The sequence below is a fragment of the Punica granatum genome, chromosome 6, assembly GCF_007655135.1.
Source record: "Punica granatum isolate Tunisia-2019 chromosome 6, ASM765513v2, whole genome shotgun sequence".
Classification (NCBI taxonomy): domain Eukaryota; kingdom Viridiplantae; phylum Streptophyta; class Magnoliopsida; order Myrtales; family Lythraceae; genus Punica; species Punica granatum.
In genome coordinates, this window is record NC_045132.1 from 28,212,770 (window position 1) to 28,232,453 (window position 19,684).

The 19,684-nt window shown below is 38.1% G+C and overlaps 3 protein-coding genes across 8 annotated transcripts; 1 reads left to right on the forward strand and 2 right to left on the reverse strand.

Annotated features, from left to right (window-relative positions):
* Nucleotides 1-1,849: 1,849 nt before the first annotated feature.
* Nucleotides 1,850-5,078, reverse strand: LOC116211474 (phosphoinositide phospholipase C 2-like). 3 transcript variants are annotated; one of them, XM_031545870.1, is made up of 9 exons: nt 4,586-5,078; nt 4,249-4,445; nt 3,974-4,109; nt 3,692-3,850; nt 3,387-3,598; nt 3,068-3,185; nt 2,752-2,895; nt 2,484-2,570; nt 1,850-2,267 (listed from the first exon to the last, which is right to left on the reverse strand). In XM_031545870.1, exons 1-9 carry the CDS (start codon nt 4,889-4,891, stop codon nt 1,956-1,958), a joined length of 1,671 nt encoding a protein of 556 aa, XP_031401730.1. In that variant the 5' UTR covers nt 4,892-5,078; the 3' UTR covers nt 1,850-1,955. The 3 variants fall into 3 exon arrangements, with proteins under 3 accessions (XP_031401730.1, XP_031401732.1, XP_031401731.1); XM_031545872.1 differs by having other exon boundaries at nt 3,387-3,592; nt 4,586-5,072; XM_031545871.1 differs by having other exon boundaries at nt 3,387-3,595; nt 4,586-5,072.
* A 203-nt stretch (nt 5,079-5,281) lies between these two features.
* LOC116211475 (O-glucosyltransferase rumi) lies at nt 5,282-9,117 on the reverse strand. 4 transcript variants are annotated; one of them, XM_031545874.1, is made up of 7 exons: nt 8,903-9,117; nt 8,121-8,695; nt 7,506-7,695; nt 7,310-7,374; nt 7,003-7,213; nt 6,434-6,707; nt 5,282-5,676 (listed from the first exon to the last, which is right to left on the reverse strand). In XM_031545874.1, the coding sequence occupies exons 1-6, from the start codon at nt 9,008-9,010 to the stop codon at nt 6,456-6,458; spliced, it is 1,401 nt and encodes a 466-aa protein (XP_031401734.1). In that variant the 5' UTR covers nt 9,011-9,117; the 3' UTR covers nt 5,282-5,676; nt 6,434-6,455. The 4 variants fall into 4 exon arrangements, with proteins under 4 accessions (XP_031401734.1, XP_031401735.1, XP_031401733.1 ...); XM_031545875.1 differs by having other exon boundaries at nt 5,308-5,699; XM_031545873.1 differs by lacking the exon at nt 5,282-5,676 and having other exon boundaries at nt 6,013-6,707.
* A 2,750-nt stretch (nt 9,118-11,867) lies between these two features.
* Nucleotides 11,868-14,694, forward strand: LOC116212048 (glucan endo-1,3-beta-glucosidase 9). The gene is made up of 2 exons (XM_031546632.1): nt 11,868-12,384; nt 13,352-14,694. Exons 1-2 carry the CDS (start codon nt 11,969-11,971, stop codon nt 14,457-14,459), a joined length of 1,524 nt encoding a protein of 507 aa, XP_031402492.1. The 5' UTR covers nt 11,868-11,968; the 3' UTR covers nt 14,460-14,694.
* The last annotated feature ends 4,990 nt before the right edge of the window (nt 14,695-19,684 follow it).

Below are 19,684 nucleotides of genomic sequence, written 5' to 3' on the forward strand. Positions count from 1 at the left end.
ACATGATCACTTTTACACTAAATCCTAAAACCATCATATGTCATACTACTTTTTTAAAAATAAATACAATCAACATCAATAATACAGATATGCCAATATCAAGCATGTAATTTCTAACATCTTTATCATGTCTTCATACTTCAAAATTTTCTTCTTCAACTTGCTAATAACCACTTTATCGGCTGCATTTAGGGTGCCCTCTTCATCAGCATCGATCACAGGAACTGGCACATCACCCGATTCATCCAACCGTTGGGAGTATTCACAAGATATGCCTTTATTCTAACAAGAGGGAAAAAGCATAATTAATACAATTATCAGCAAACCCATTCAAACCAAAAAAAATTTCACCTCTTTTCTTCAAACCCTTAAAATTTTAGAATCACACTCAAAGAAAGGACACCGAATAAACTGTCTACCATAGTTTTTTGCCGTCCTCGAAGTGAAAATTGACGCATTCCTCCCGTAATACAGTTGAATTGTGAACTAACTCTTTAATTATTCATGCTTAACCCACTAGACCGACTCGATTCCACAATCGACCTTGCTCCCTGCCTCTAAGGTGTATATGTCCTTGAATCAACCTTCATGAGTCTCAATTAGGTTTAGATGAAGGGAACGGAGGGGTAGAAATGAGAAGGGTAGCAGAGGATGAGAGTGGTAGAGAGTAGGATGATGAGGGAATGAGAGGGTGAATGATAGAAAGACAAATAGGATGGATCTGCAGTTGGGTATTATTTAACCATTTAACACCGTCAACCACTCAATTTAACGAAATGACCTGCCTGATGTAGCAAAATGATTGAATTGATGTGTCATTAACTTTAGAGACTTCACTAATGTAGCAAATGACTTTATCTGATGTAGCAAATGACCTATCAGATGTTGCAAAGTATTGACTTGATGTAGCAAAAGGACCTAACCGATGGGCGAATTTTATAACTCAGGGATCCAAGTGAGGGAAAAAATACCTTGGGACCCCAAGTGATGTAAACCAGATAACTCAGGGACCAAATTGACTAATTACTCTGTAATAGTAAATTACTTCAATGTTTGATTTGGTAGATTGAGTTTCTATTGATTTTACTAAACAAACTCGCATATATATACGAGTCTATCAAATTTAAGTTTTCATGGACGAGACAATTTGAACTTCCAGATACCATAATGCATGAAAAAATATCAAATTTAATTTGTATATTTCAGCCAAAACGATCATGAGATATATACTAATATTGCACAATAGCTTGAAAATAATAATTTAACATCGAATTTTTAGAAATGCAACCTTCTCTCACTGATATTAATAATCAACATAATAGAAATTACTGACCAAAATATACCCAAAAAAATAAATATAAAAAATACTGTGGATGTCTGGTATCCAAATGGTTAGGCTTAGGTTAATCGCCTTGATGTCTTGAGTTTGAGTTGCTCTTCGCGCAACCATGATTTTCCTAAAGTAAGAATCTTAATTTCGTGTAGATAAGAAAGCTCATAGGATGTGTTGAATTTTATTCAACGATGTGGCCCCACATATGTATTATACGCTATGTATTATGTGTTGTCCTATTAATAGGTCCGATTAAGCGATCTATTAAAGTTTAAGATGATGGACCTTATCAATATCTCGGTAAAATATGGGACTTAATATGCAAATACAAAAGGGTAATTTATGATTCTAAGATGGGCGGAGTTAAAAATTGCAATAATCTCGGGCACTAAAATGCAATTGAGGGGTTATGGTCCCAAGTCGAAAGAATTTGGGCCTCAAGGAAAAAGACAAGCCACTTAGGATTTGGGCCTGGTTCTACGCTTTACATTACACATTATATGGAATCAGACTAAGTAAACATCAATCATTTCCGACTTTTAGATTAGAACTAAAAGGTTTCCCGCAGCTAGCCAAAGCTAGTAGTGTATCCATTACACATAGTTGTACATTGATAAAACAATCACATAGACGCATCAAAGTCAAAGAACTCGAAATGCATGAGCAGCTTGACCGATTTGTATCTGTTCCCTTTACGGCTAAATAAAGAAACTGCTCGTATCCCTTCTCTCAGCTCGGACACTGGTAGGCATGTTTGACCTCCAAAGTCGTGCTTTCCGGAGGTGTCATACTCTTGGACCTCGATCCGGAGAACCGCCAGCTCCGGTACAGTGAGTGAGAAGTGGAACTCCTCGTTCCATACAGGGACCCAATCATCTTCAATGGCCCTGCTTCTCTTCGTTGTTGTATCAGCTGGAACTCCGACAATCCCAACCTGTAATTAAATACTCAATTTAATTTATTTGAGTGAGGTCGAGCAGTCTAGTCCACCAATATATATATATATATATATATATATCAGTTGTTTCTGTTTCAGCAACTGCACGCAGAAGGAAGGAGGAGGCTAATCTTCATCTGTTATAACTAAATAAAAAATATATAAGGTAGGTAGCTGGGTAAAAGCAAATATCTATCTATCGTACGTACTTACCTTGGTAAAGAAGTCGGGTGGGGAGTAGAGATCAAAATGAGTGTGGGGGAAATCCAAATGCCATCCATCCCCCATGTACAATTTAACCTACAATTTAACATACACACACACACATATATATATATATATAGTTTACAGCAGCAGAGAGATGCATGGATCAGCGAGTGATCCCCGTACCTACATATATATGTATTGTATATATCGCTGGGAATCAATAATAATATTGCATGCTCTTGCACACACGCTTAAAACAGATTAATTGATTAACCTTGAGGGTCTTTTTCACTGGAAGGTTTGCTCCCGGATTGAAGATCTCGCTTCTGTTCAATAAGAAATCAGGCTTTTTGATATATCCACATCCGCCATTGGCTCTGAACATGCCTTGCATGATCCACAGGTACTTCCCATAGCCCTAGACAGACACACAATCAACTCCCGATTATTTAATTTTTATTTGTCATTTAAGAATCATTATAGCAGTAGCTATATATATATATAATTATTAAAAAAAAAAAAGAAGGAAGATCAAGTTTATATATATTGATCAAGGCTTGTTCCGATTATAACAGCAAAAATAGAGAAACCTGCATGTTTAATGCGACCATCTGAGCTCCATGCATCCAACCAAGCAACGGATTGTAGTTAGATGAGTCGAAACGCGCCCCTTTAGGGTATATCCTCAGCAGATTCTTCTGGGTGAATCTAGAAATTAAATTAACCAGAAATTAACCATCAGTCTTCGATCCCCTGCCCCTCTCCCTCCCAAAACAAATTCTGATAGAAATGACTGTCTGGAGAATGAGCTATATATATATATATATATATGTAGAAAAGCTCACAACACAAGCAAAGCAAAGTCCATGCATCATATATAATCTAACTCGAGCTAGCTTGGCTAGGCACCTGACAATTTCAGTCCCATGTGATCTCGATATGGCTTCTAGCTCTTGCTCGCTCAAACTAAGACGTCTAACCTTATTGAGATCAGTTCTCAACCAGCTTTGAACTCCTCCTTTTGGCTTTCCTGCATGGATGGCAATTAATTTCTTATATTCAGGAGCTTTTACTCCATCTTCATTGGGCTCTGCTTCTCCCTCTTCTGCTTCTTCCTGCTGCTAAGGGGTCAGACAGTGGAAAGCCAGAATCCGTAGCAGTTCCTCATAATAAAATTTTAGGAAAAAGAAAACATAGTTAAATGCCTTAATTACCTGCGTGGTTTCTTCCATACTGTCCTGAGTCTCAAGGTATTCTTTTGGTGGTTTGGTTGAGATCATTATCTTTTTCTTCAGCGATTCAGGCGAGGGGAATTCTGCCAAGGATTCCGATTCAGGTAGGTGCAGCATCTCCCCGAATGTTTTTGAAACCATCTGAACAAAGAAAGGATCATATATATACACGTATCTCGTCATGCCATGGTTATCCAATGCACATAATCATCTCAACAGTTTTCATGGATGATTGAATCTGAGAGTGTCCTTGGTTAGTCATACCTTTGCCACTTTAGCTTGAAGAGCTGGAGTCAGATGGTCTTCAAAGGTTATGACAACAGGGTAGTCTGATATAACAAAAGCATAATCCTTGGTGGCGTGCAGACATTTCATGAGACCTACTGGAGTGGTTAACGTCCTGTATCATACGGAGTAAGAAAACAAACAGCCTATTGGGAGATTTATCCAAGATGCCAGACGCTATGATTCTTGGTTATAACAGAAATTAAAATAGTTTAAATAATGTTGGAATCGTCACAAACATTCAATCGCCATACCCCCCATGACAAACTTCGACTTTGTCCCCTGTGGCATTTGGCCACAGATCCAACTCAATTACTCTCACGCCTTTCGCTAGGGCCTTCTTAATGGGCTCACTGCTGCAGTCACTACTTAGTTGATTCCCTGTTAAGTAGGAGTTGTGCCCTGTGTACAGATAATAATGGGCCAGGGGAGCATTCATGTCATGGTGCACCTGGAATAAAAGACATATGTATAGGCGTCCAAGAGGTGTTAATGGGGGAGACACAGGAGGACCTTCTATTTCCACAAAGTTCAATTCAAAATTTAAACAAATTCCGGTCTGCCGGGAGAAGGAGAGATATATAGGAATACCTGAGGGGATGGAGGGATGGGAGGATTGTGGTCACTGAGAAGATAGCGGAAGAAAGCGTTGAGATGTAGGCCACCCTTTCTGTGGAAGACATTGAGATGCTTAAGGCTGTGAAAGATTGCTTCAGCATTCTCTTTGGTTGCATTCTTCTCTCTTTGGAATTCTAACAGGAACCTGTGGAGATGATCAATGCCCATGGTGCCGTTCTCCGAGTATTGGTTGAACAGGTCTATGATGTCTTGAGGTGGTTCGGCCTCCCTGATCTTGAACCTCCTCCGGAAACAGAAGCATACCCTGAAAGTAGACATTTTTCTATTTCTTTGGGAGGTTTAAGGATTAGGATTATCTGGATAATGAGACAATACACCTTAAGAGTTCCCCTACGCAATCATCTCATCGTGATTATTTATGCAGAGAAGGGTAGAAAGCTCGGAGCTTGTGGCATGCAATAGCATAAAGAAACAAAAAATTAAATAGAAGTGCCAGGAATAGTAATAGTTATAGAAGTAATAATAATAATAATAATAGTAGAAGGAATAGGAATGGCGTCTGAGCAAAGTTGAGAATATATGCTTTGCATTGCTTGCAGGTCGTAAGAATATAGAAAACCTCTGTCTCTGTTTCTCTGTATGTTTATTAACGCGAGAGGCCCATGGAAAAAGGTCTTTGAAGAAGTATACTGTGATGATGAATAACTGAAAAGCTTTCCTTCATATCTTTACTTCGTAAACGAGTTACATTACATTTCACAATTACAGCTCCTTTACTAGTTTCCCACCCAGATATATATGTCCTGCTGCACGGCACCCACCTCTCCTCATTTGCCTACCAATTTCTTCATCTCATTTCAGCTCTCGTGTTTTAAAGAAGATCATATTGGATGAGATCTTCTGTCTAGCAATAGAGAAGGAGAAAGTAGAAGTTCTATCTCTCTCTCTCTCTCTCTCTTTCCATGGCTCTTTTTGTCTGCAACCAGCTCTGCCCTGCCTTCACCCGTCTATGTCTGCTCCTGATCAAGCATTAACTGAACCATTCATTATAACACCGCGAGGAACTAGCATCACTTCCTGATTCCTCGTCTTCCTTGAGACGCCTGAAGAAGTCTCGCAAGTTATACTGCATTATTACACAGATTCATCGCCAATCTTTATGCATATAGGATGATAATGGATCAATTACACACAAAATTCCTAAAATAAGCATATGCATGCTGCATGGGCTCTGGTTCTGGTGTGGAAAGAAAAAGAAAAATGATCTATAGAAACCATTTTCTATATAGGATTTTATTTATTTGTGAGAAGATCTATATAACCAACTAATAAATTTATAACCTCAAGTTGTACACGCTCTGTTATCGCTGTATAGTGACTGTGACAGTGCAAACGACCGTCCGGGGATGAATAATAATTCATTCAATAGTGCACATTCCTTTCCTGGAAATCTATTGATTGCCATATTACTCTAAACATTCCTTCCAGAATTGTATTTACACAGAAACAGATAGAAAGGACATGCATACATTAATCTGGCCTAATATAATACCACAGGAGGACGCAATGAAGCGACATCACGTCACGCCATAGTGCAAACCTTTTAGGCTTGGCAGTGAAGCAAGCAAACAGAAACTAGACCGAAAAAAAAAGGGAAAAAGAAAAGAAAAAAAGAATCGCCGTCAAGTGTCAAGGCCTGGGGAGGTAATGTATAAAGCTCTAAACTTTGAAGCTTTCCTATCTGTGAAAGACATCACATCACTCTGAAGCTTCATATTTACCATATAAATTATCCATAAAGAAGACAAAAACAAATGGAAGCTATGTATTTCTAAACAGACGCGACTGCTCCGAACTTACTCCATCCGCCTCGCTCTCCCTATCATTTGATCTCAAGCTTGCATGGGGCGCGTTGGGGTGGGAAAGCAGTTGACTCTTCCAGGAATTCCCTCTGCTTTGCATCAGCAAAACAGAGAACAGAGTCCAAACAAATTTCCCTGGCAGATGCCGGTGAGATAGGCTTAAAGTCCATCAACTTCGAGTATCCTGCAATAAGATGGTACATGTAATCGTAAACACGATCCATGCTCAAACTTTCCATAAAATCTTGTCCGCCTCTTCCAATAGCTTCCGCCTGGATAGCAAAGAAAGGTGTTTGAACAGATAAATAAAAACCAGTTACTCACAGGTCCAGCTATTTGTAACAACAAACAATCGGATTCAGCTTTGATCATTCCTTTGCATTTTCTTTGCTGCCAATATACTTTCGAAAAGCTTGCCAAGGTCATTCATTTATTAGTTCTACAGTTGCAGTGAGCATAGTAAAAGTCCATGCAGACCACTGAACTGGCGAAGCCATCTCATAAAATGAATTAAAAATAAAGAAAAAAACTCTGCAGTGCATACATGAGGAGCAGAAAAAAATGTACCTTGGATGGGTTTACATTTCCCCAGTCAACTGCAAACTTTACGGAAGAGCATACGTTAGTAGAAGAGACAGGCCAATAGTTCTTCTTGGGAATGAGACCACGACTGAAGAAATCCTCATACTGTGGTGATATGATCAGTGCTAGAGAACCACAGGACAAGATATACTTCAAGCTCACAGACCAAGCATAACCTTCTGCATAAATCTTGTAGCTGTGGAAGAAAGAAAGATATTTCTATTCAACAACTGCATCAGGAAATCCGGGTGTTCAAAAGTCCTAGCAGGTACGTCCATCCCTAAAATCTCACCGATGTTTACACTGGTTTGATAGTTTGGACTGTTCGTATCTAGCTTTTGCTTCTTCCACCCAATCCTGCAGTAAATGAGGAAAGGCGATATTGAGAAGCATAATGACTAGCAAACAGTTGAACCAATCACCTGGCTGACTTGATTTTTTACAAAGATATATATATATATATATATAGGTGAATCAGCGAAATCAACCTGTCGCATGATTTGCGCTCCCCACTTCCTAGAGTGATTGCACGTGAGTAGCTCTGTCCGTATGGGAGAATACACATCGGGGTTACCTTTCCAGTAAGCACGAGGGATTTTCTTTCTCCAACTCAGAGCACGTGAACCTTGCTTGATGTCGCCAAATTCCTTGTCCCAGGGATGTATGTTTGTCTCAGGCCTGCGAAATTTGTCGGAAAAGAAATGCAGGTAAAGAAATTACTACACTCTTGTGACTCCGGGGAATTACTGACCAATAGCAAATTTATTAAATATGAGCCATGAGGATGACGAGACACAGAGATCCAATTCCATTGATGTAGGTAGTGTACTCTAGGCTCAAACCGAAGAGCCCTCTCAGCTCTGGAGCTGCAGATGAATCATCCGTCATACAGCGAAAAGATTAGAAGAGCTCTACTGTGTTCCCAATGGAATCATGACATCAAGCAGCAAGCATTCAGCTAAAGGACCGGGGTACGTCTACATACGCGGCGGACGGAGATATTATTAATTTATAAGTTGAAAGATCGGACCCTAATCACTGACAAAAATTTACCCGAGCCGAGCCACAGACAGGAATGAGGAAAATTGGGCGTCAGTTCTTACCAGCCCCAGAAAGACCAGTCTGGAAAAGGAATATCAAAATGATCCGCTGTGGTGCAATAGCGGAACAAAGGCAAAGGCCTCGAGGCATGCTCAGTTCGGTTGATAGTAGGCTTGTCCATGCAGTCAAACATGAGATCAACATCAGGCACCAAGCCCGGGTACCTCCTGAGAAGCTGCAGCAGTCCCCACACCGTAAACATTGCGCGACTCTGCACGCAGGCGTAATAGAAATCAACGTAGAGCTTCCCGTCCAAAATAAGCACCCGGAACGCTGCAAAGTTCCTTGCTTGCTCGAGATCGGACAAGGATATCCCGGTGAGGGCCCATGGTTCGAGATCGCGGTGAATCCAACTGAAGAAATCCGGGCATGTCTCAGTGGGGTCGGGGAACTGGGCTCGGTCCGGGGTAGAATTGGGAGCGGCATAGGGGCAGGTGAGGTAGGAGCACTGGATGATCTTGGAAGCACGAGCATAGCGGGTCTGCTCGGTGAAGGTCTTGGGAGGGAAGAGGTGCCATGGCGTAGGCTCTAAGTTGTGACCGGCCACTGTTCCCGTCTGAGACAAGAAGTTGTCCACCTGTTGGACGAAAAAACAAAAGAACGCCACAAACAAGAGTTAATGCAGTCAAAGAAGGAAGGGAGGGAGAGAGGGGATTCATTCATTCATTCGTTTGATTGAAAACCAAAACAAGCATAATTAATTATATAGGAAAGGAAAAGGGTGTTTCTTTTTAAGGTTGTCAGGTTCATCACATTCAAATCACCAATTGTCAATAACAGAGACCTTGTAGAGGAGCAAAATGGTGAGGAAGAAGAGGGAAAACGGGATGGCACAGGTGAAGAGATAGGAGGGTCTCCGGGATTGGGTTCTGGAGGGCAGCCCCATCGACATTGATATTGACAGGAAGGAAATGGTGAGCACTGCAGTTGAGAGGGTATGGATATCATCCAGCTGAAATTCAAAAACATGTTTCTTTCTTTTTCATTATTATTATTATTAGATGATTTTGCATTTGCCCCTTTTCCCATGTTCCTTCGTTCTATTCTAATTAAGCTCCGAGCCTCTCAAACAAATTAAGCAGTCAGTCATGGAAGGAAGGAAATGACTCAGCTCTCTCCTCTCCTCTTCTTTCCCATCCATCCATCCATCCGCTTTTCTCTCTTCATCAATTAAAAAAGAAAAAAGAAAAATTTCTTTGTTGGAGAAAGAGAATGTGTGCTCCGGGTCTTCTTGACCTTTCCCATTCCGGCGAATGGTTGACCACCACGCCACGCGTGCGGTGCGGCCATGGCCATGACCATGACCATGTTATCAAACAAATCCTGCTCTCTCTTCTATCTTTTCTTTAACAAAATTTACCATTGTTGTTATCTTTTACACCATCAATGGATCGGCATTCTTAGACTATGTCTAATGAGTCTCTCTTTTTTGTGTCTTCGAACTGGGTTTCAAGCTGGGCATTACATAGATGAGACACCTCGAAAATATTTGATATTCGAAACTCCAATGATCATCTCTTTATTTAGTCTCTATTGCGAGCCTACAATTATTTTTAGTAATTAAAAGACTGCCCTTTAAAATAAAAATAAAAAGTGTTGTGCTACCCGTAACATACCACGTTGACTGAAGCAGCGAGCCCCATGGAAGAAAGAAATTTGCCCTTCAAAAAATATATATATATATAAAGATGCTTTGCAATAGGGTTGCCACGTGGCAGTCTGCATTAGCTGGATAGCGTTTCTGTGCAGAGGCGTTCGCAACTGCTCTCCAACTGTGTGCATCTCTGTTGACGCGTCTCTCCATTGTCAAGTCAACAATGGAGATGCCCCCCATTACCAGCTTGAGATAGCCTTATTCTTGGAGCTTGGGAAGTAATCAAAACTTGGTGTGGGTCTTGTGTTCTATGGCCGTCGCATTGACACCTTGACAATCAACGACTGATGAATCAATATTATCTATTTTATTCACAAAAAAATCTATTTTCAAATATTTTGCCCCAATCAAGAGTATAATTTTGGGATGAATTAAATTAGGGCTGGCAATATTTCACAAGATACAATAACGCGACACGGATACGACACGAAGTTAAACGGGTTTGGGTTGGACATTTTTGATAATCGGTCTAAACAGGTTCAACCCGTTTAAACACGGTTAATAAGCGTGTCTTATCGGGTTGAACCCGTGTAATTTGATTATACACGATTAAACCTGTTTATTTAGACATGTTTAATCGTGTTACTATAATCATGTAACCCGTTAACCCGTTTATGTATTTGGATTTACCAAAATATCATTATGTAATCATAACTTCCTAAGTTCCTAACCTAATTTCTTTTTCTTTCTTTCACCCAATCCAACACATGTCGTGTTAACGTGTTCGGATAAACGAGTTAATCGGATAAACATGTCGTGTTAATGTATCCCGGTAACTGAATTGATCGGATAAACAAATTGTGTTAACGTGTCCGGATAACGTTTATAATCGTGTTGTGTATACGTGTACCTATTATGCCACGTTTCAATAAACGGGTTTACACGTGTCTAAACAGGTTGATACGGATATAAACGTGTCGTGTATGGGTTTCCAAAACCTGACCCGTTTAATAATCGTGTCGTATACAGGTTATGACTTCGATGACACAAACCCGTTTAAACACGACACGAATTGTCACCCCTAAATTAAATAATTATTATTCTGCACTGCTTTTATTGTTTTTTTAGTGGGATATGAATGAATCATTTAGTGTGCTTGGTTTTTAAAAAAAATTTTAACTCTACTCAACTCAACTCCACTTATCTTCAATTCAACAATACAATTATTACTTTTTCCATTTTTTTTATAATTTTTTTAACGATTCAATTCAATTTTTAATATTAAATTCTCTCAACTATTCATTATTTTTTTTTTCACAATTCAACAACACAATCATTACTTAATCATTAGTTTCTCTCAACTATTCATTATTTTTTCACACTTTTTCTCATAATTCAATAATACAATCATTACAAACAAATTAAAACCAAAACTCAACTCAACTCAATTAAAAAACCAAACACATTCTTAAAATTTTTAGCTATGCTTCGGTCCCAGTCTAAGCAAATTCTTGGGTCGCTTCAGCTGTTGCCAGTACAAATGTTTTCGTACTCGGAGATCAATGTTTCCTACTTGTACAAAATATTATTCTCTGAGTCAGTTGACTACATGAACAATATAGTCCACTATATTGTACGTGTCGATATTTTATTTTCATATAAATACGAACCATTTTTCCTTGAGTACAAAAGGACTGCATACTCATGTAGTCGATTAAATTTACATGCGGCAATTGAAATGTATATGCAGTTGATTGACTCGGAAAACAACGTCTCATACAAGAATTATCCCTAGTTTAATAACTAATAGGTCCCATTTGGTATGCGGGAATTGAATGAAATGGAAAGGAACGGATTCTATACAGGGAAATATAACAGTGTTGAGTAAAAAAATGTGATTTTCCAATGACTAATACAAAATGAAGGAATATAATTATAATATTAGACTTATTTATCAAATTATCATGTTATATACATTCTTAAATATATATAAATTAAAAAAATATATATGATAGTTCACACTATATAGCGTGGTAGGAGAGAATTCTTTCTTGGGATAAGGCTTATTCCATCAAAATTAAGAAAAAAAAGATGATAACAATGGAATGTAATTTCCACGCTAATAAAAAAAATAAAGTGAACGAAGAAATGAGTAGCTGGTTTCAACCCAGAAAAAAAAATCTGGAAAAAGAGTATTGTCATTGTCGTTGAGTTGAAAGAGAGCAACGACTAGGAAACGGAGAAAGGAAAAAAAAAATGCTGTATGTGAGCGGCGAAGCGATGCCTCCGACGCTCCTCCTCCGTCTCCGTCCACTTACTCTCACAGTGATAGTGTTCGAGCTGCCGCTGCTGCTGCTGCTGCTGCTGAGCTCTTCTAGGGTTAGTGGTGGTGCAGCTGTTGCCATTGGAGTGAACTGGGGCACCGCCTCTTCCCACCCGCTGCCACCTCCCCAAGTGGTGCAGCTCCTCAAGTCCAACCGCATTTCTAAGGTCAGGCTGTTCGACCCAAACCCTTCCATGCTCCAGGCTCTCTCCGGCTCTGACATCCATGTTGCCCTTGGCGTCCCCAATGATATGCTCCGCAGCTTCAACTCTTCCCGCACCGCCGCTGAGGCCTGGGTTCACGACAACGTCACCCGCTACTTCTCCGCTGCTCCCGGAGTTCGAATCGAGTGCGCTGCCCCAATCCATTCCTCTCTCTCTTTCTCCTATTGCCTAGCTGTAGCTGTAGCTGGCTGCTTATTGACATCAAATCAAAACCTGTTCTTTTAATTGGAAATGGAGTTGGAGATTTGAATTTTGACAAGAACAAAAGCTATAACTAACGGGTTTAATAAACGAAACATTTTATATTTATATCATGATTTAGATTAGATGCTTCCTTCTTGTACCTCGTAGCTTTAGATTGCCAAAAAGGAAATAATAATAATAATTGAAGCTTTCCTTTTCGTTTTTGAAGAAGCGATGTCCTTGTTGGGAATGTCAATCCCACGTGGAAAAAATGGATGAATATCCGCGAGTTTATATGAGACTTGCATCACTGCTTATCATCTTGAGCTTTTAAGTGTATATGAGTCAGGTCTTTGTAGGCTCGAGTGGAAATTTTAATAGTCCTGACCTGCATACTCAAGCTGGTTCGTCATAGTCTCCTTTTTGCCCAACTATTGAGTTCTTCTAGAAATGAGCTTAAATCTTTCTGTGAATTATACAAGTTCCTGGAGGTGCCCATTTCCTAATCATCAATCTAAAACCTTAAAAAGAAAGCTTGTTTGCACTTGGTGGGGTTTGAAGCATAGCATTCCATATGTCACTTTTGTATGTATCATCCACCACATGGTGCTTTTTTCATTTTTAATTTAATCCTCTTAAAGATCTGATTCCTATATTTCATTTTGAGGTATCTACTCTGCCCTTAGCTCACATAATGGAGATTGAGGGAAATCAATTTCATCTCAGAGCAGGTTGTAGGAGGACTATATGCTTTTGCTGATCTCACACTTTTCTGGCCTGGGGACATCCCAGAAGACCACACCCTCTGTGTCTCCTGTCCATTCTCAGCATACTATACTTCTGTGATGATTTAAATTTTTCTGATCTCTGCGTACCTCTAAACTAGTATGGATACTGTATGATTGGCAGGTATATTGCTGTAGGCGATGAATCCTTCCTCTTGGCTCACGAAGATCAATTCCATCCATTTGTTGTCGGAGCAGCCACTAACATCCAGGCAGCTCTAACAAAAGCAAACCTGGGAAGCAAGGTCAAAGTCGTGGTGCCTTGCAGCTTTGATAGTTTGGAGTCAGAGTCAGGCCTCCCTTCGAAAGGTCATTTCAGGCCGGCCGTGAACAGAACAATGATCCAACTCCTCACATTCTTGAGTGAGCATCACTCACCTTTCTTTGCGACCATCTCACCATATCAGAGTCTTCTCCAGAATAAGAATACTTCCCTTAACTTTGCACTCTTCAGAGCAGCTGCACGACCACATAACGATGGTCACAGAAATTACAAGAACAGCTTTGACTTAAGCTATGACACCTTAGTTACAGCATTGTACAGTTCTGGCTTCCCTGGGATGGAAATTGTCATTGCCGAGATTGGTTGGCCCACGGATGGAGCAGCTGATGCTACCTCACTCCTTGCGGAGGAATTCATGAAAGGCTTGCTGGATCATCTGCAGAGCAAATCAGGCACACCACTCAGGCCTCGACATCCACCATTGGAAACTTACTTGTTTAGCCTATTAGATGAAGACCAAAGAAATGTGTCCTCTGGAAACTTTGAGAGACACTGGGGCATCTTCACTTTTGATGGCCAAGCCAAGTACCAGGTTGATTTGGGCCAGGATTCTAGAAAATTAGCAAATGCTCAGAGTGTCGAATACCTTCCTTCAGAATGGTGTGTTATGAACAACAACAAAGATTTGTCCAATGCAACTGCTGAAGCTCTGGAGGCTTGTCTTGTTGCTGACTGCACGGCATTGTCTCCTGGTGGCTCTTGTTTTAACTTGAGTTGGCCGGCAAATATGTCATATGCATTCAATAGTTACTACCAGCAGCATGATCAGAGGGCTGACCACTGTTACTTTGGGGGATTGGGTTTGATCACTACTGTTGATCCGTCTACAGAGACTTGCAGGTTCTCTATTGGACTGCGCACTTCACTCTCTGTGTCCCTTCCCTTTGGTTTTTCTTCCCAGTTGATGACTTTTCTTCTCACAAGTATTCTGGTTGTTTTCTCGCCATGACATGCTTTAAGAGTTTGAGAGTTAATTGGTACGAGTGGCACCTACATGGCACTTCAATTAATGTCAGGTATGTTGCTTTCAGTGAACTCAGGTCTCCATTTTTTGGCCTTCTGAACCAAAGATGAAAACTGATGTCAGAGGTTTTAGTTTCTTCTGATGCTCAATCAGCTTGTGGAATTAACGAGCCATATGTAGTGAGTGGTAGGTATTTCAAAGTTCTTAACATCCTTCAAAACTTTCTAAGTAACATCACAAGTATAGAATAAATTGTCTTGTGATTCATCCTCAATCCCGCAAATTCCACAGCTTATAGGACCATTTAAACGGCTCCATTTAGAACGATTCCATGCTTTCTGTAGCTGAATCATAGAAATTGAGCTTAAATGATAACTATTCAAGGATAGTGGTCTTTGCATGGGAACAAAAGGAGCATAGTACCCATCTGCATCAGAATCCAGTTTTAGTTGCTAAAGTGTCAAGAATTGCAAGCCAAGAAATAAATGACGGTCGAGGGCATGTTGCCTGGAAACCAGATTAGAGTCTGCCAATCAAAACTGAGCCTTAAAAGCCCTAAGGTCTCATGGACTTCAGCAAGTGTAAAAAGCTTGGCTTGAGAATTCCACAGTAAACGATCCATCCCAGCGTACTTAACGGAAGGATAAATTAAACCTCTGAACTCAGCAGCTGTTGGTTCTCAACTTCTTGGCCGTATTCAGTCTCCAATATTATACATATGACTCGCCCCTTCTCTTCAACTGCAATAGAAGGGAAGCATAGTAATCCTCTGTTACAAACGTCAGAGAAAGGGCCAACCAAATGTCTAGACTTCTTGCCAAAATGAAACATGTAAATGAGAAAAGGCGAAGCAATATCACAAAATTTCACAGTTTGCTTTGAGGCTTCAAGAGCAAAATACACGCCTTCAATTTTAGGCAAACGCGAAGCAGCCCATTTCTGTTTAGCTCCTTTTGCTGCTGCTCTGGCAACAAATAGCAGTGTATCTTTGCTGAACCAGTTCAATCAGTATCACAAACTTAAGTTGAAATGGACGCTTGACTTTACAAGCGCGTTGCTGCTGTTATGTTTTCCGGTTCCTGCTGCATTCTCGGAAAAAAGGTAACTCGTGAGAGAAATATATGAAGCTATAATTCCAACAAGTCTTTTTTTTTTTTCTTTTTTTGGTTCCCCCTTATTCAGGAAGGGACCAAATGGTAAAAGTAAGGACTACTTTTTTCGCCTAGATTTAGGAAGCTCAATGTTGCTCAAAGATACTCCTCAGTTCTAGCATTTCTCATTTATTTAAGAGTAAATTTTATCCCTTAAGTAGGTTCTTTGGCCAGTGCGTTGCACGAGATATGCTTGTAAATATCTAATTCACACTTAATTATTTTTAGTTAAATTTGAAAATTCTCATAAACAGTTTCTGTTTTTTGTATGATATAGAATATACAATAATTATATCTAAATATTGTAAAAAATTACTATTGATTCATATATTACTATTATATTGGAAAAAGAAAGCACTGGTATAATTTTTCAAAATTATCATTTCTCCAATTAGGTAAAAGATTAGCAATCATTGAATTTGTGGATAATTTTATAATTATATTTTTCCATACTTTTTCGCTCTATGTTTTTATCCTACAATTTATCTCTCACTATTTTCACTTTACATAATATTCATAAATTATATTTACTTTTTTACATATGTGAAGATGTTTATGTTCTTAAAGATGTACCATATGAATTCTTCAAATCCTATGATGGTTATATGATTTTATATTATAAGAAGAAAAAGTAAACTCTCAAAGTGAACCTTCTCTTTTCAGATTTACTTATTTTCTAATTATAATTAAAGTAAATTTGTAGAATTATTTAAAGTGAAAAATCGCATTACATTTCGGTAATATAATTAACTAATCTTATAATATAGAAACTTTTATATATCTAAACAAACATACAATCACTTGTCTACCGATATTATTAAAAAAATTATCAAAGTAGATTTTCATATATATATATATATATGTATTTAATGTGAATTAACATATATTTAATTTATGTATGTATATATATTTCCAAAACATGAATGTATATATATTTCTTAAACATATATATATATATATTTTATTATTTATTTATTTATTTGATAAATATTTTGTTAAAGTGAACTAATTATATATATATATATATTTACAATTTCGCCACTATTTAATGCATGAGATACAACTTTATATATATATAATAGTCCTTTTTTACCTGCAATATTTGAACTGCAAAAAGAATGACGTTAAATTTATCACAATGTATTAAGGGTGTCTGATAATAGGTTGAGCGTATTTCCAGTTCCACAACCAAATTATTTCTTTTCCCTATTTTACATTATCTAATCATTAGTAGGAAAAAAGGGGATATGCTTGTCCGTTAAGCTTTCTTATTTCTCGTATATTCCAATCAATCAAGTATTTCTCTGTGTTCGTATTCCACCCAATCAAACAAATAAAATCTATTAGAATTTCAGTTATGTTCCCTCCAAATTCTAATCCCTATCTTTTACATCAACACTATTCATCATCCAAAAAAAAAAACTACTAGATCAGTAATCAATCAGCCATTGGTCCTATCTCCGCTCCACTATGCTATATATTCTCCTCTCCCTTCCATTTCTATGTATAAGTTGAATTATTGACTATACATATTTAATAAGCCATACATATACGCGTATAAGCTAAGTAATCTATGGCTGAAGGAGTTCCAGTTTAATCAGATACTTACGTTTACGAACAACACATTGGAATTAATTGACTATCTTATATGAAGTTTTAAATAATTGGGTTACCTATGGTATATTAATGAGAAGATAATTGAAGAAGATTTGATGTGAAAATAAGAAATAAAAGCTGTATATAAATTTTTATGATAGGGTTGTAAAATACTTATGGAGAATGATATACAAAATCCAGGGGAAAGGAGAGAGAAATGGGGAGAGTGAGAGAGTATAAGTAGGTAGGGGAATAAACGATTAATTTCATCAATCGGGTCCCTGAAAAAAATGTTACATCATTTCAGTCCACGGTCACATTAATTTCGTCCTTTCTCACATCAATTTCGTTATTGGTCACATTGATTTAATCATGGGACACATCGATTTCGTCATTGGTTTCATTAATTTAGTTCATCTGCTTGATCACATCATTTTGGTCGTTGTCAATATCAATTTTTTATATCAAAAAGGTTCCTCTAGTCTTCTCCATCATTTTTACCATTCTTGTCTTCGAGTTTATTTCGAAGCATTCGGTCTCATTGTTTAGACCTTCGATGGCTATAGAAAGCTTATACATAATACTACTATTTAAGATCAAGTTTCGAGCGAAAAAAAAAAGAGAACAAGTTAGAAAAATGCAGTTGAAATTTGATTTTCACTTACGAGGCAGAAACTTCGGAGAGCGATATCTTTAAAACCGGGCAACGAAATTACGAGCCGTCAAGTGTTATAACTTCCTTACGATATGAGGAATCTGTCTATAAATTATTTTTGGATTAATATTGACTTTATAAGAATTTGTTCTCGTGTTTTAGACAGAGAAAGCTTTACGGGTCATTAATAGCAAAAATTCATATAGAGTCAATATTGGTCCAAAAATTTATATATGCAGATTCTTCATATCGTGAGGAAGCTAAAGCACTTGACGTCTCGTAATTTCATTGCACAGTTTGAGAGATATCGTTCTCCAAAATTTCTGCCTTATAAGTGAAAATCGAATTTCAGCAACATTTTTTTAACTTGTATCTTTGCTTTTTTGTTCGAAACTTGATCCTAAGTAGTAGTGCTATGTATGAACTTTCTATAGCCATCAAGAATATGAGAATCAGAGATTCGAGCAATGAGAACGAATGCTCCAAAATCGGCTCAGAAACAATATTAGTAAAAATGATGGAAAAGACAAGATGGACATTTTTTATATAAAAAATTGATGTTGACAATGACCAAAATGATGTGACCAATGAAGGACTAAATTGATGTGACCAAGCGAAATAACTAAATTGATGTGACATGACTAAGGACGAAATTGATGAGATCAAAGTAAATTAATGTGACCATGAATCAAATTGATGTAATCAGAAACTGAATTGATGTAACATTTTTCTTAGGGATTTGATTGATGCAAAGTTAGGGACGAAATTGATCCTTTACTAGTGGGTAGGCCGAGCTAGTTAACTAAAAAAAATTCAAGATAACTGTATGACCTTCTAACTTTCATTATTTAACGGCTCTAAATTATTTCAGTTATTTTTTTTACAGGTATTTTGGGAGGATGAAAGTTTTCTTTTTTGACAAGTGAGAGAAGGAAGGTTACCCCAACTACTTTCCTTCTCCCATTTGTAATATAGATAAGAAAAAAAAGTTATTTTTGGTCATCAATCTTTGTTTATTTTTTCACTTTCGTCCCAAATATTTTGTCTAGTTTAATTTCATCTTAAACATTATTGGTACATTTGATTTCAGAATTAAAGTAACTTTGATTTTGATTGTGAAAAATGACAAATGATTGTGTAGTGTGTTGAATTAAAGTTAAAGTTAAAATTTTTGACTTGGGAAACATTTATTTTTGTCGTGTAGTGTGTTAAGTTAAAGTTAAAATTTTTGTGATTTTAACTGCGAAACCAAACGGAACATACATATTTGGTTTGAATTTACTTTTCGCATCCAAAACTAATGGTTTTTAATTAAAAAATTTATTTGAAAATTTTTAAAAAGTAGACATGAAAATTGAAAAAAGAAATCATATGAAGAAGGGCAGGAGAAGGAATGGAGGAGAAGGGACCAGCCAACACCCGCCGCCGCTCCGGCTATGTCGCCACCACCACCACCTCCCCCAACTTTCAGTCCCAGAATTTTCTTTTAATCTTTTGAAAATCGAAGGTGGAGGCCTGCCCAATGCCACCACCGCCCCGACGACCTCAGATTGGCAGGGCGTGACTACTGAGATCTGGGGCTCGCTTTTGCCTCTGGGAACATTCTGACGCCACCGAACTTTCGAACGAAGTCCTTTCAATGGCGAAACGAAGAGTGGGTCTTTTACTATATTCCCTGCCTTTCTTTTTCTTGATTTGTGTTGACAGGGCTGTAATATGCTCTTTCATAAATTTTGTTGAGCTGACAAAATGGCTATGGCTTGGTCTAATTTTTGTCCGAACATACACAGAAGTTTGGCGAAATCTTT